At 37.2% G+C, this 13,762-nt stretch overlaps 1 protein-coding gene across 2 annotated transcripts in view; it reads left to right on the forward strand.

The window, feature by feature from the left end:
* Positions 1–12,890, forward strand: part of LOC149138474 (xylose isomerase-like) — a 59,062-nt gene extending 46,172 nt beyond the window's left edge. For both annotated transcript variants that reach the window (XM_089446279.1, XM_089446280.1), the window contains exons 11-21: positions 5,845–5,896; positions 6,226–6,271; positions 6,382–6,437; positions 8,925–8,976; positions 9,355–9,434; positions 9,586–9,656; positions 9,806–9,846; positions 11,951–12,050; positions 12,178–12,249; positions 12,397–12,474; positions 12,590–12,890. In XM_089446279.1, the coding sequence (XP_089302405.1) occupies positions 5,845–5,896; positions 6,226–6,271; positions 6,382–6,437; positions 8,925–8,976; positions 9,355–9,434; positions 9,586–9,656; positions 9,806–9,846; positions 11,951–12,050; positions 12,178–12,249; positions 12,397–12,474; positions 12,590–12,625 (684 nt within the window). In that variant the 3' untranslated portion in view covers positions 12,626–12,890. The remainder of the gene's footprint in view (positions 1–5,844; positions 5,897–6,225; positions 6,272–6,381; positions 6,438–8,924; positions 8,977–9,354; positions 9,435–9,585; positions 9,657–9,805; positions 9,847–11,950; positions 12,051–12,177; positions 12,250–12,396; positions 12,475–12,589) is intronic.
* The last annotated feature ends 872 nt before the right edge of the window (positions 12,891–13,762 follow it).

Here is a 13,762-nt window from a genome sequence, read left to right on the forward strand (position 1 = left end):
CACAATCATGCCAACAACCTTGCAAACAGGTGCATTATCTGTAATGATTTGCGCACAAGAATCAACACCTACATCTTCAATAAACAACCCACCCATATATTGTGCATCCTTGTATTGTCCAAGTGCATCCACTGCTTTCAAGAAAACTGGACCATTCAAGAAAGACACCATGAAGTTGATGAGTGGGTGCCGTGCTGGATCTATCTATCCATTAGAAACAATGCTAACCCCAGATGTTGGCCATGATGCTTTAATAGGCTCAAGCATTTTTTCCCCCTCTTTTTTTGCCTTCGTCAACAATGTGGTTCTAAGCTTCTCTGACCCAAGAGGCACATACCCTGATAGAGCCCCTTGAGTTAGAGCTCGACACATCTCAATAAATAGAGGTGAGCGTGCAACATTAAAGGATATGAAGTTTTGATAGAAAAAGGGCAATGGTGAGATCAAGCTCTTCCCGTTTCTCTTTTTGAAAAATCTTGTCCATTGGACCAAGTGAAATTGCCTTTCTTTTTGTTGATTGTCCCCCACCAGAACTCTTAAATGGGAATTTGTTGTTGCTTTTCTTCAAGAATGGAAGGAGGTCATCATTCTTGGTTTTTTTAGATTTTGCAGCCACATTTGCCATACCAACATTGGACTCTCTTTCCATTTCTTTTCTCTTTGGTAAATGCACCTTTGTACAAGCTGCAATTCCACAACCTGTGTAAAGCCAACAAATCACCTTTCACACAGAAATATGTGCTTGTGAAAGTAGTGTTGCAATAGCTGCATTTCCAACTCACATTCCCTCCTCCCTTCACCTTGCTGCTTGGCCCTTGTTCTCTTGTGACATATTTCCACAGGGGATATTTGTTATCTCGAGGAGGAAGTTTTCCCTCAACATTTGAAGTTGTTGTTGTAGTGCCACTTGCAATAGAGGGAACACTTGCAGTAGACCCTGATGAAATTGGGAGAGGAGGGCATCTCCAATGGGGACATTCTTCCCCTTCCTTTGCCCCTTCCCTGCTAGCCTTGATTGAGCCATGAATGTTGTAAAAAAAAAAACAAAAAATGCACAAATTTGTAAAAGAAATGCATATGCAAATTGCTATAATAAAAATGCAAAAAAATAGAGAGAAAATGCACTTACCTGTTGCTTGAATTTCCTTGAAAATGCTCCCACACCCTTTGCTCTTTGCTCCCACCACCAATAGCAAACCCACAACAAACAAAACAAGTCAATGTGAAAATAAAATGGAAAAAAACTGCCAAAATCGAGATTCGAATCTGAAAATCGGGACATGATCCGGATTCGATCGTGTCCTGATTGAACACATTCGGAAGGACATGAATCCGACTGAATCGTGTCTGATTCGCCCGATTCGGGACACGACAGGCTTGGGGGACGAATCCGGTTTCATAGCTGAACACATTTCATAAGGGATTGAGTTTAAGAGCTTTTTTCACTGGGTTGGACGAGTCACTAGCACTGGAGGGCAACCAAACTCAAAGAATTCATGGGCCTAATCTTACTGGACGCAAAGGCTAAAACACCCATTTCCCGTGCATATTTATCAGTGCAAGGTTTGCACATTTTCAAGGTACATTGAGTTTCTTGGGTATCTTGTACGACTGCTACATCCTATGAAGATATGGCACTGATGGGGTCACTCTTCTGGAATGTTTACTACTAATATTATTCAAAGACAACTCATTCTGTAGTTTTCCTATTTGAGTCATTTATACCAGGTTCCATTGTGTTATTTTCCAAGTTGCAACGTCTTATATTTAATGAAAGGCTGAATATTATTGGACTTGCATTATATGAATTTGGGCTGATATTTAATAGAGGAAAAATGATCTTATATGATGTCCCAAATATGAAATAGTGGTGCTGATCTTGCTTGAGTTATTTGCTCTCATTTATTATTGTTTGAGACCCTCATTTGGCAAGTATTTACCATTGTGTATCTCTGTTTGGGAATGGAAAAATGGTAAAATATACCAACAACAGTAATGTTTGATAAGACATCTCATTGAAAAGGCTCATCAAAACTCGGAAAATTAGTGGCCATTTTGGGGCATTTCCTAGCAGTTATCTTACAATTCCGCTGCATGAAGAAACCCTAGCAAAGGAAGGAAAGGAAAGCAACATTCAAATGAAGAGTTTTACGGATGGATGATTTCTGCAAGATGGCAAGGCTCAAGTGGGAGCTGACAAATTCCCCTAAATCCTCAAAAGATAAGTAACTTATATCTCTCTACCTTGATTATTATTGTTATTGTTTTCCAATTAGTTAGCCTCTTGTCTTTGTATCTTTTGCTTGGTTATAATTGTTTTTCCATGGCTTCCTACTGAGGATTGCAGGTACATGGTAAAGGCTGTGAAGGATCTGGCAGCAGATGGAAGTGGTGGAAGAACGAAGCAAAGCTTGTGACAAGAGGACTCTCCTAGGATCGGTGCTTTGTGTTGAGATATTGTACTAGATGAGATTCGAGCTCAGAGGGAGCATGCATATCAACAAGTTTGAAGTATACCTTCATTATACCAAGGGGAAGTTAGTAGTGGCTTACAAATAGATCTACAAGATCTAGTGTGTAGTAGATGGCAAGTACAAAGCAAGATTTAAGACTGGAAGGTTCTCCTAGAAAAGAGGGAGAGAATCATGAAAAAACATTTGCTCTAGATGCCAAAAGCAGAAAGACTTGAGTGATAGAGGGAGCAATCAAGGTTTGTTTTAGCTTCAGAGGAAGTTGACCTTTGAGTTCGAGATGAAGGACCTAGATTTGATGCATTACCTTCTTGAAGCATTCTATTGAGATCCCTCAGAGATTTTTGGGATGATAGACTGTCAATGAGATTGTCAGGCTAGATAATTGATATGCTACAATGACTAGTGGCTGCAGTGGCAGAGGGAGTAGCCAGGATTACCACAATAGGATCTGTTTCAGAAAGAGAACCTAGTTAGGATAACCAGAAAATAGCTGATCAGTGTATGGTTGACCCAAGACATGTGGCCAAACATATGTTAAAGTGCAAGCATGGTACAATTGCTTATGGCACAACGAGTTATGGTTTGAGATGACTCAAACAGGGAAGTACAACTTCAGGGATATGTAGATTCAGATTAGGCAGAGAGTGCAAAAGACAAAAAGAGGTTATTAGGATATTTCTTCAGTTTGGGCTCTGTTATGATTTCATGGATGAGCAGGAAGCATATATCTGTCGCACTCAGTACTGCAAAAGCAAACTATATTGTAGATTGGTTGGCAGTTTGAGAAGAAATATGGCTTCATAAACTACTAGTAGGATTGTTTGATCAAGCGTAGATGACGACCATGATGACATGTCAAAGAACAACGAGATCTAGTATTGAAACATGACACAGAAGGAAGTAGTATGGCTCTAGTACTATTCTATAGTCAAGTAGATTGTTGACAAAGTATCTGTCCCAAGATGAATTTTGTATACTTCAAGGACAAGCTTGTAGTGATTGAGCATGTCTCTCTGAGCAAGAGGGAGTGATGAAATTGCAACATGAAGGACAATCATTCTCCCTAGTTTAGGTTGACCAGGATTAGGGAGAATGGTCCAGAGTGTTGATATGATAGCATCGGGGATAAACATTCTCCCTTGGTCAAGTAGGTTGACCAGGATTAGGGAAAATGGTCCGAAAGAGGACCATTCTTCCTGTGTCAACTATGTTGACTAGAATTAGGAAGAATGTGGTCCTAGAGGCCTAGAATCACTTAGTTGAGTGGGTGCCTTTCAGCATCATGCTCAGATTACTCTCTAGATACGTTGAGTGAGCTCGTTTAGCATCATGACCTAAAGTGAGGCCTTTGGATTTGGGACCAGAGTACTCAAATGGATTGAGCGTGCCCTTAGGGTTTCACCACAAGTCAAAGAGATTGACCAGGATGATGGTGAACCACAACTAGTCAGTGTACCATGGTTCAAAGGTGCCAACCAAAATCATGGTGACTAGTTGATGCTAATGATGTACCATGTGTTAGGAGTACCGAGCAAGATTATGGTGATGATGCACCATAGGTCAGAGGTACCAACCAGAATTCTGGTACCTAGTTGATGCTATAGATTTTGCCATAGGTCAAAGTTGTTGACTATGTTTATGATGATCAAATGATGCTGATGTTGATGATGAATTGTTATAACCTTTTCTTAGAGAAATTTATTAACAAGAGAACATGTGGATAGTCATTATGAATACCTCCCTAGCTAAGAGGGAGCGTTGAATTTTGTAGCTATGGTCGGTCTTTATAATCAATAGCCCTTGAATTATAAGACATGTTCTTAACGTCTGCTGCAAAAGAAAGAATTTTTAATTTTTGAAATTTGAATTTTGGATCCAAAAGGATCAAGTCGGCCCAGCTTGAAAGGACACACCCATTTGGCCCTTTTTAACATCTATATATTGGCATTCATTCTCTCCAATTTTGGCATCCAATTTCGGATTATTTGAGGCTTATTTCGATTCACCAGAAGGACGAAGTTCTGAGGCATTATCTGAGGAAAATACAAGGACAAAATCTGAGGCTAGATGGAAGGACGAAATCTAAGGAAGACCGAAATTTTTGAGGCACATGAAGATCAAATTGCTGAGGCTGTTAATGGCAGTTTGACCAGGTGTGACCAGGGTTATGTTACTAGTCAGTTTGGCTTTATGTTTGACTTGAAGAATTAGATGTATATCTGTTGAACATAATAATTTTTCTAAAGAGAAGGTTGCTGGGTTTTTCCCCCATATGGGTTTTCTCAGGGTAAAATTCTTGTGTCTCTTTATGATCCTACTGGTATTTTGTTTCTACTGTTGAGATTTTCTGTGTAATTGCTTTATGATGAATGTGAATGGGTTTTCCCTGGGTAAAATTCTTGTGTCTCTTGTTTGGCTGTCTCTTTATGATCCTACTGGTATTTTGTTTCCACTGTTGAGATTTTCTGTGTAATTGCTTTATGATGAATGTGAATGCAAGAATGATTAATATAAAAAATCATAAGAAGTAATTATCAAATTAGAAGATCCTATGAAAAATCAACAGATCTCAAGATCATAAAGTACACATTTTATGTAATCAGTCTCCCATGCATGCTCCAAGCATTGTATGCATCGTGCATGCATGGGAATGCTGATTAAAATAGAACTGAATCTTGAACTGAAGCACTGAATATGGCCCTTATGTGAGTGCCAATCTATGGAAGTAGAACACACTTGATCTTGAACACTAGAAGCAAAATATGCACTCACAAATGTGCCAAAATTGACAAATTCAATGTTAACAAGACTCATAGGCACGAAAGTCCATTGGACCTGCCATTTAACTAAGGGAGACACTACTGTACATGTAGAAGAGCAATGATATCTTGCTAGATCTAGCACCTGAAAAGCAGAATGCAAATGATATTTTTTTAAAACTTTGCTTTCTTTCTTCTTACTGTTTTTAAACTTTAATTTTTCACTGTTTATTTTGTTTGATAAGTATTCTGAGCCATTTTGGGATGCACTGCTTGAAATGGCTCTTTTTGAAACAGTTGTTTTTAAGTCTGAAAATGGTAACAAACATCCAACTCCTGTAACTTGTGATCACATCTGCTTTTGTGAGCATTATGTTTCCTCTTTTCATCAAGACTTTGTATAGAAGTACTGTTGTAACTTGTAAGCCATTCTCTGGCAGCTTCATGCTCTTTGAAGACCTCTTTTTAAAACTGATGAGCTAATGTTTGGTGCATATGCACTTGCACACAAATACAGTAAGAGAAATTACTCTCAGATTTACTTTGGATGTGGTCAGGATTGCTATACTTGAAAGTAGTTAAAGTAGTTCTAAATATATGTGAATCCACAGGCCAAATTTCTTCAAGCAGTGGTGAACTGGAAGAAAACCATTGGCTTCAATGGTGAGTTCATTTCTTAAATCAATATGCTTATTCAGAATGAAGAAGACAAGTTTGACTTGATGGCAGAATCCATAGAAATGTTCTTGATATGGTAGCAAATCCTAAACAACATTTGACAATATAAGATGGAAATTGATGCTTTGATACTTAGTAGTAATAAGAGATATTAGTGTAGTGGATAGTTAAAAAGAAGTTTGGATCAAGTCAGTAAATAGGAAAGGAAAATGTTAAAAAATGTCGAAGTCACTTTGGTGTTGGGTTACTTTGAACTCTTTCAATTTATTTTTCCCTGTTTATCATTTCTAAATCTTTTCGTATTATGATTACAGGGACCCTTCTAATTGAGCCTAAGCCACAAGAACCTACAAAACACCAGTATATTTCAATCACTGAATGATTTTCTATGATTTTGTTCTTGCAACCCCATTCTCACTACCAAATAAATCCCTTCTGTATACTAATTTTTGGTTATCCTATTTTTTCAGGTATGATTGGGATGCTGCAACAACTATGGGCTTCTTACAAAGATATGGGCTTGCAGGTGCGTGGACCATTTATTTCTGAATTTATTATTTCTGTCCTGTTAGAGTTGTCTATGCATCTGTACAGTTTTCCAATCTACTATTGTTATACAGGAGGATATTGGTATTTGCCTGAAGCAAGTTCTCCATTTCATAACTTCTTATTTATCTACATTATGTCCATTATAGTCTTTTTATCTCAGTGAGAACTCTTCCTGTCTGAATGTTAAATGTTTCTATTTCTGACAACATCAATCCACAATGTCTGATTACTGGTATGATGGATCTCTGATACCTGTTTAAAGACATTACATATCATACATCCTTTTTCTCCTGTAGTTGTAATGCACAAAGCATGTCTACTCTTAAGCATCACAAATTGCAAATCTTTGGGAGATGTGTGTGTTTCTGCATTCTGGTGGTTAATGTTGTATATAGTTAATTGAACAAACAATTCCATCAGAGATGCTCTGATAGCCTGTCCATCTCATTTCTGAATGTTCTGAGAATTTTCATCTGGTGCAATTCAGTTTCTATACTCATCATCTCTTCATATTAATCCCACAGGGCAGAGATGCATCCTTTTATCCATGCTTGATGTATCTTATTGTCTCCAAGAAGCTGTATCTGCAAGAGTATGCAACTTTCTAGTTTCTACCTTCATTATTTACATCGTTTTCTTCACATTCACTGGTTCTTCCAGAATCCATAGTGTGAATATCTTCCACCACCACCTGTGTAACTGCATCTTTCAACAACCTCAACTACATAAAAACAGTCTTAACAATTGTCTGAAAGTGGAGCTTAAATTTTTCTAGCTTTTCTTCAATTTCTTTTAGTCTCTTCCTATACTCCATTATTTCTGCATGTATGTACTAGTAGAAAGGTGTCTTGAGATTTTTGACAACTTTTTTGTCAATCTCGATATGCCTTTCTTTTAGTCTTTCCTATACCCCATTGTTTCTCCATGTACAGACTAGTAGACAGGCGACTTGAGATTTTTACAACTTTTTTGTCAAATATCGACATGCCTTCTAGGCCACTAGATTGTATATGTTTTCCTTCTCATAGTCGTCCTTGGATCCCTTACTTGGAGGGATTTAGATTCGAGCAACCTATCAAACCTCTTCTATTCAACCACCTCATTGGTCAATAAGCTGGGTCTTCCTCTCCTTTAGCTTGGCTCCTTTTCCCCTTTTTGCCAGACTCTAAGCTCTTTTGGCATTGTACGAGTAGCCTTTCTGTTGAGAGCCATTATTTCCTCGTCCCTGAGACCTCTTTCTCTATCAGCAGCCTCTGGTTCCCAATCTCCTTCAAACTTGCAAGCATTAAGTATATAGTTCACTTCTTGAGATTCTTTCAAGTGCAAACTATATTTTTTCTCTTTTCTTTTCGATAATGGCTCCTCAAAATGCACATGATTTTAGGAGGCCTTCTATCTTCTGTCCTTTTTAATGCAGAGATGTTGTAGACTCCACAAACACATTTGAGTTGATCTTGTGGTTTGCAAAGTCTGAAAAAACCAAGGTTAGCTGTTTCTATATCTGCTGTTGCCTGATTGATTGAATTGCCCTCCCCGCTTTGCATGATTTTGCAAGGATAACCTGCTTATTTGAAGGGTACAGGAAATTAATGAGCACATCCTTTTTCCGTGCAATTCACCGAGTTATTTAGTTGCCCTCACCTCTTTGCATGATTTTGGAATGATATCCTTTCTTATAATGAGCACATCCTTTTTTATTGCGATTGCGCTAGTTATTTTGGATTAATTTTACCAATTCGATTATTTTGTTTTTGTTTTCATTTATATACACGTCTTCCACCTTCCTTTATCTCCCTTTGGTGCATGATGCATCACAATCCATGACCATGTTGGCAAGGAAATCCACCTCCTGTTTTTTATTTTATTTTTTTATTTGTTTTTTATGTGTTAATTATTTCTATCTTTTCTTAAATTTATATATTTCTAATGTGTTTTTCACGCCACACCTTTTTTTTCATCCTATTATTATGGAATATACACTCCAATATGTTGGGGTTTTCCTTATCTTTTTTGTCATAGTCTCCACAGTAATTCTTGATTCTGGATTATTAAGGTAGAGATAGAGGCACTCCCCTTTATTGTTCCTGTAGTCTCACCCACATCCTGAAATTCCCGGGTTTCCCTTTACCCCCTGCATAAAGTAGGTTTAAATTTTAACAAGGTAGAGATGAGGCACTCCCCTTTATTGTTCCTCTAATCTCACCCACATCCTGAAATCCTTGGGTTTCCCTTTATCCCCTGCATAAAGTCATTTAAAATTTTAGTCTATCCCTCTTGTGTAGGGGAATACTTCTCTTGTGGCTTTCTAATGACATTTTTTATCTGTGATTGCAAATGGTGAACATGATTTTGTGTGTCAACCATGGTTGTGGATGATTAAAGATTTCTAGAGGTTTCATTTATTGTCTGGCTTGGTGTCTAACATACTCAATTTCTTGTCTTGACATGGCTGGCTTCAATCCAGGAGAATTTAAATTAAATGTTGAGTGCAATCATGCAACCCTGTCTGGGCACAGGTAAAAAAATCTTCCCTTTAAATTAATTTTCTGAACAGAGATTATTGGATCCTATGTAAAGTCTCTCAAGGGCGGGCTAAATTTGCAAGCACGGTTTTTTTTGTTATCATTTTTTCATCTTGATTGCGTTTTTTCTTTAAAAGCCATGCAACAATGGCTGTCCCTTGTTATCATTTGGCCAGTCGTGAGTGCCATTGCACTAGTTAATGTTTGTTAAGTCACATACTTTATGACGAAGGAAAAAACATCTAGCGTCATGTTTTTGTTAGTTTTTCACGATCAGAGCAAGAGACCATTTATGCTTCTCTCCGGATAGTTGTGGCCAATTAAAAATATGAATCATATGTTTGATAATTAAGTTATTTAACTTGTTCTCAGCTGTCATCACGAGCTGGAAATAGCACGGATTTATGGGATGCTTGGAAACATCGATGCAAACACTGGAGATGCCCAAACAGGTACCTGGGTTTATATTCACTGTTGTTAATTTACTGACATAAATCAGAGTTGTTGGCAGGTCCAGCTGTAAAATTGATGCTCAATTGAATGCGAATGTTTTCAGCTTGGTGGTTTTTTGGGGCTAATTTTCATGTGAAATCTCCTATGCAGGCTGGGATACTGATCAATTTCCTACGGATATTGGAGAAGCAACTTTAATCATGTTGACTGTTATAAAGAATGTGAGTCTCTACTAGATCATGGTTCTACTAATTTTATTGACAGTGTTGTTTCTTCATAATTGTACTAATGTTCTGGAGAATCTTTGTTGGTTTCCATTTAACATTACCTTATATTTTTCCTCATCAATCAAGTCTGGTCTTCTGTGCAGGGTGGGCTTGCACCTGGTGGGTTCAACTTTGATGCAAAATTGTGGGTATTCTGTCGGTTTACTTTTCAATTTTTGTACTCGTCAAACTCAGCTTGTCTTACAAACTGCATCTACTTCCTAAGAAACAATCTGCGAATCTTTATTAATTATTTTTCAGTTCACCCCAATTATTGAGCTTCAATTGCTTTAAATATAGATTAATTTGGATGAGGTTTTAATCTGTCTCTGATAAGTCACTTCCTCATGCTGGATGAATGATTGTATTGTGGCTGATCTCTCCACTCAACATTTTTTTTGCTTGTAGAGATGGACCATTTCAAGACGTTGATTGAGAAGTAATCTAGTTGTGTATCTAACTAGTCGAACCAATTCATACAATTTGTTAAATTTGTTTTCAGTTTCTTAATCTGCCGACTTTGATGAGCCATTAGTGCTGGTATGTCAACATCTTTGACTTTTGAGAGCTAAGCTAAGTCGTCATTTTGCGAATTAAATGTGACAATGCCACCTGAAGATCCTTAATTTTCCTGGCAATTTGCCTTGAAACCCTATGCAAGTTAGAAATTTCACAGTGAATATAAAGATTGGAGTGATTGTTTTCATCCAGAATGCTCAATTCCCTGAAAGATGAGAGAAAAGAAAAGACAACAATCCTTGGAAGGACCTATGCGGAATCCTTATTTTCCAGAAACAACAGACCAGGACAAAGAATCAGAGTAGAGCAAAGAACCAACACTCGGTGCAAAACCCCTATCCTCTGAACATGGTAGACCAGAGCCAGATCCGAGTCCAATCTAGAAGAACAAGTTGAAGGAAGGCTGTGAGACCAGGAACACCGAGATTCATCAAAACCCATCCAAACTATCACCTTTCCAATCGCTCTACTCTATCAAAGAATAGGGACCGACCCTCCACCATATGCCATGGAGCATGTGAAATGTACAGGGGAGTAAGGTAAGATAAACGCTCATCTCATCGACCTTAATGCACACACTACTTGTCCATTTAAACACACTCATATTATAAAATTTGAATACCTGCAATTTATGAGATGAATGAAACAAAAATAATTCCTCCGAAATAACTCTCCCTATTAACATCGCCATTCAAAATAACTTCGCCATTCAAAATAACTCCACCGTTTGCCTGCTCATCTGTTCGGAGATCGAACTTTGAAGTCCAAATTATATGGACTCAATGCTCCTCACTACCCGTTTAGCTCTTTATATCAATCTAGACATGTAACTATCCTGGGATAGATTGGATAGATTTTGATTAGAAGGATGAATTACAAGCACTGAATTTCCAATCACTATTAATTTCTGGATTCCCCTTGATATGATAATAAACCATCCTTGGAATTTCTAATCACTATTAATTTTTGGATTCCTCTTGATTTGATAACGAACAATTCTTGGAATAGAGTCAACACTTCTGTTCGAGTGTCGATGGACTCTCCATGCAAAACATAGTTTAGTTTTTCCTTCGAGGTTGACGACAATCCCATCCTCTTGTACATTTTATTCATAAAATTGATTTTTTTTATCAATTTTATTTCTCACAATTGAACTGTTACCCAACTTTTTACAAATATATGTATGATATAATTCATTTCTTAACTTATTTAATATTTGTTTTATTGGTTCCTATTCCTTCGCTTTTTACTTATCATAATTGTACTATCACCTAATTTCTTTTCAAATATGTATTATTTAATTAATTTCTTAGCTTATTAAATTTATTTGTTTTGTTGGTTCCTATTTAGCCTTATCATTGTAAATTCTCAACTCAAATGGACCTCAGTATCTTTCCCGGTCTTCTAAAAGTTATCTTCAGAGATATCAATAACTTTTCAAAAAAATGAAGCAAGGTTTTCTGAAAGCTATTTTCAGTAAGTTCTCTTCAGAGATATCAATAACTTCTTCAAAAAGACGAAGCAAGGTTTTCTGAAAGCTGTTTTCAGAGGTTGTATCGAAATAAACGAAGCAACACACGATATTCTGTTCATTAACATTTAATTTTTCATATGTCTGGGAAGCGGACAACTTTATTTTTCCCATGCCATAGCATGTTTTTGTCGTTTTAGGCTTATTTTTATAAGATCTGCTGTGGAGCTCATCTACGTTTGCTATTGATTCTGCACAGGCGGAGAGAGAGTGTAGATGTGGAAGATCTATTCATTGCTCATATATCGGGCATGGACACTCTTGCACGGGGCTTGAGAAATGCGGCTAAGCTGTTACAGGTTGTCATTTTCTTCGTCCTTGTATAGTATGTTTCCGGTGTTCTGGTTCATATCTTTTTTATAGTGGCATTCATATAATTTATTTTTTAGCATCTTTGTGATCTCTACTTGTATGCTTCTTGCTCAGGATGGAAGAATGTCAGAGCTTGTTGCAAAACGTTATGAAACCTTCAATTCAAAACTAGGAGCTCTGATTGAGGTCCCTCACAATCCATTTTAACCGTTGTAGTCTCTATTTTTAGTAATCCTTAAGCTGTTTCTGTTTCTGTTACTTTAATATGTAAATTACTATCGCATGAATCGATTTCTCTGGATATGCATCTGGTTTGAGTTTGTTTTTTTGTAGGATGGAGAGGTCAGTTTTGAGGAACTTGAAAAGAAAGCTCATGAATGGGGTGAACCTCCACTGTCATCAGGGAAGCAGGTGATCTTCGTACGGACCACCTTGTGAATTCGCATTTTCTAAGATGCATTCTGTTCAGTTTCTTGAATTCCAGGAAATTATCTTGCAACGTATTTACTCTTTTTCTCGGTTGCAGGAACTTGCGGAGATGATTTTCCAGTCATACTTGTAATTAGAAACTGTTAATCATACTTGTAATTAGAAACTGTTCATATGTCGAGAGCAAACGGGAAGCACAGGATCAGCAATCGTTACTTTCTTATAAGTGGTTTAAAAGAATAGGAAACATGTAACGCATAATGCTCTGCACCTAGTTAACGATACGCGAATTGTTAGTTTGTCTTCTTCTGTTAGCGAGGTGGCTTTCAACATGTAATAAATCCATTTTCGGAAGTAACACGCATGCGGCCATCTGTCAAGAGCAAATGGGAAGCACAGGATCAACAATGGTTACTTTCTTAGAAGTGGTTCAAAAGAATAGGAAACATGTAGTGCATACTCTGCGCATAGTTAACGATAAGCCGAATTGTTAGTCTGTCTCCTTCCCAGTGGACTTGCTATGCAATTAAGAAAATCACACATTGCCTGGATTATTTGCATTGAATTTTACTGTCAAAAGGTCATCTGCCATACTCCATATTTCATTCTAGGTTAAACTGAAGGTGGCTATTATGTAAAAGGTTAATTACTCTTGTTTTTAATCCCTCTGATAGGCGAGGTGCTCTAGGTCGGGTGAGGGAGATCTTACATGTATGGCTTGTAACACCAAAGAATTTAGTTTATATCTATAGGCACATAACACCAAAAAAATGATAAACGGAGTGGATGCAGTTACACATTTAGTAATTTAACCAGGACAAACCACAATCCAGTTTACCGTGCTAGAAATTGGAAGGTTAACTAACAGAACCTAAAGCATTAATATGTGATTAATGTGTATTTTTCAATGTACTATTTCTCTAGCAGTGAATTCAATCATAACTGTGGATACTTTTTCAAATAGAAAAAAAAACAACAATATTTTAATCTGATCTGTGTTTGAAACACAGAAGAATCTCATATTTTAGTATTGAGATAACCGCAACAACTTGGAGGATAATAATACCTGCACAGCTACAATTCACTCTTACTCTTACATTGGAAACTAACGACTATGATAATCTAGAAGACTACAGTGGAACTATAATAATGCAGGTGTTATTCACAACTACAATCCACTCTTGCATTGGAAACTAACAACTACTACAGTTCACTCTTGCATTGGAAACTAACAACTATGATATTCGATATTTTAAAGACTATAATGGAA

Source organism: Pinus tabuliformis, chromosome X, assembly GCF_031772625.1.
Source record: "Pinus tabuliformis cultivar Carrire ecotype Pingquan chromosome X, CPIR1, whole genome shotgun sequence".
In the NCBI taxonomy this organism is placed as follows: domain Eukaryota; kingdom Viridiplantae; phylum Streptophyta; class Pinopsida; order Pinales; family Pinaceae; genus Pinus; species Pinus tabuliformis.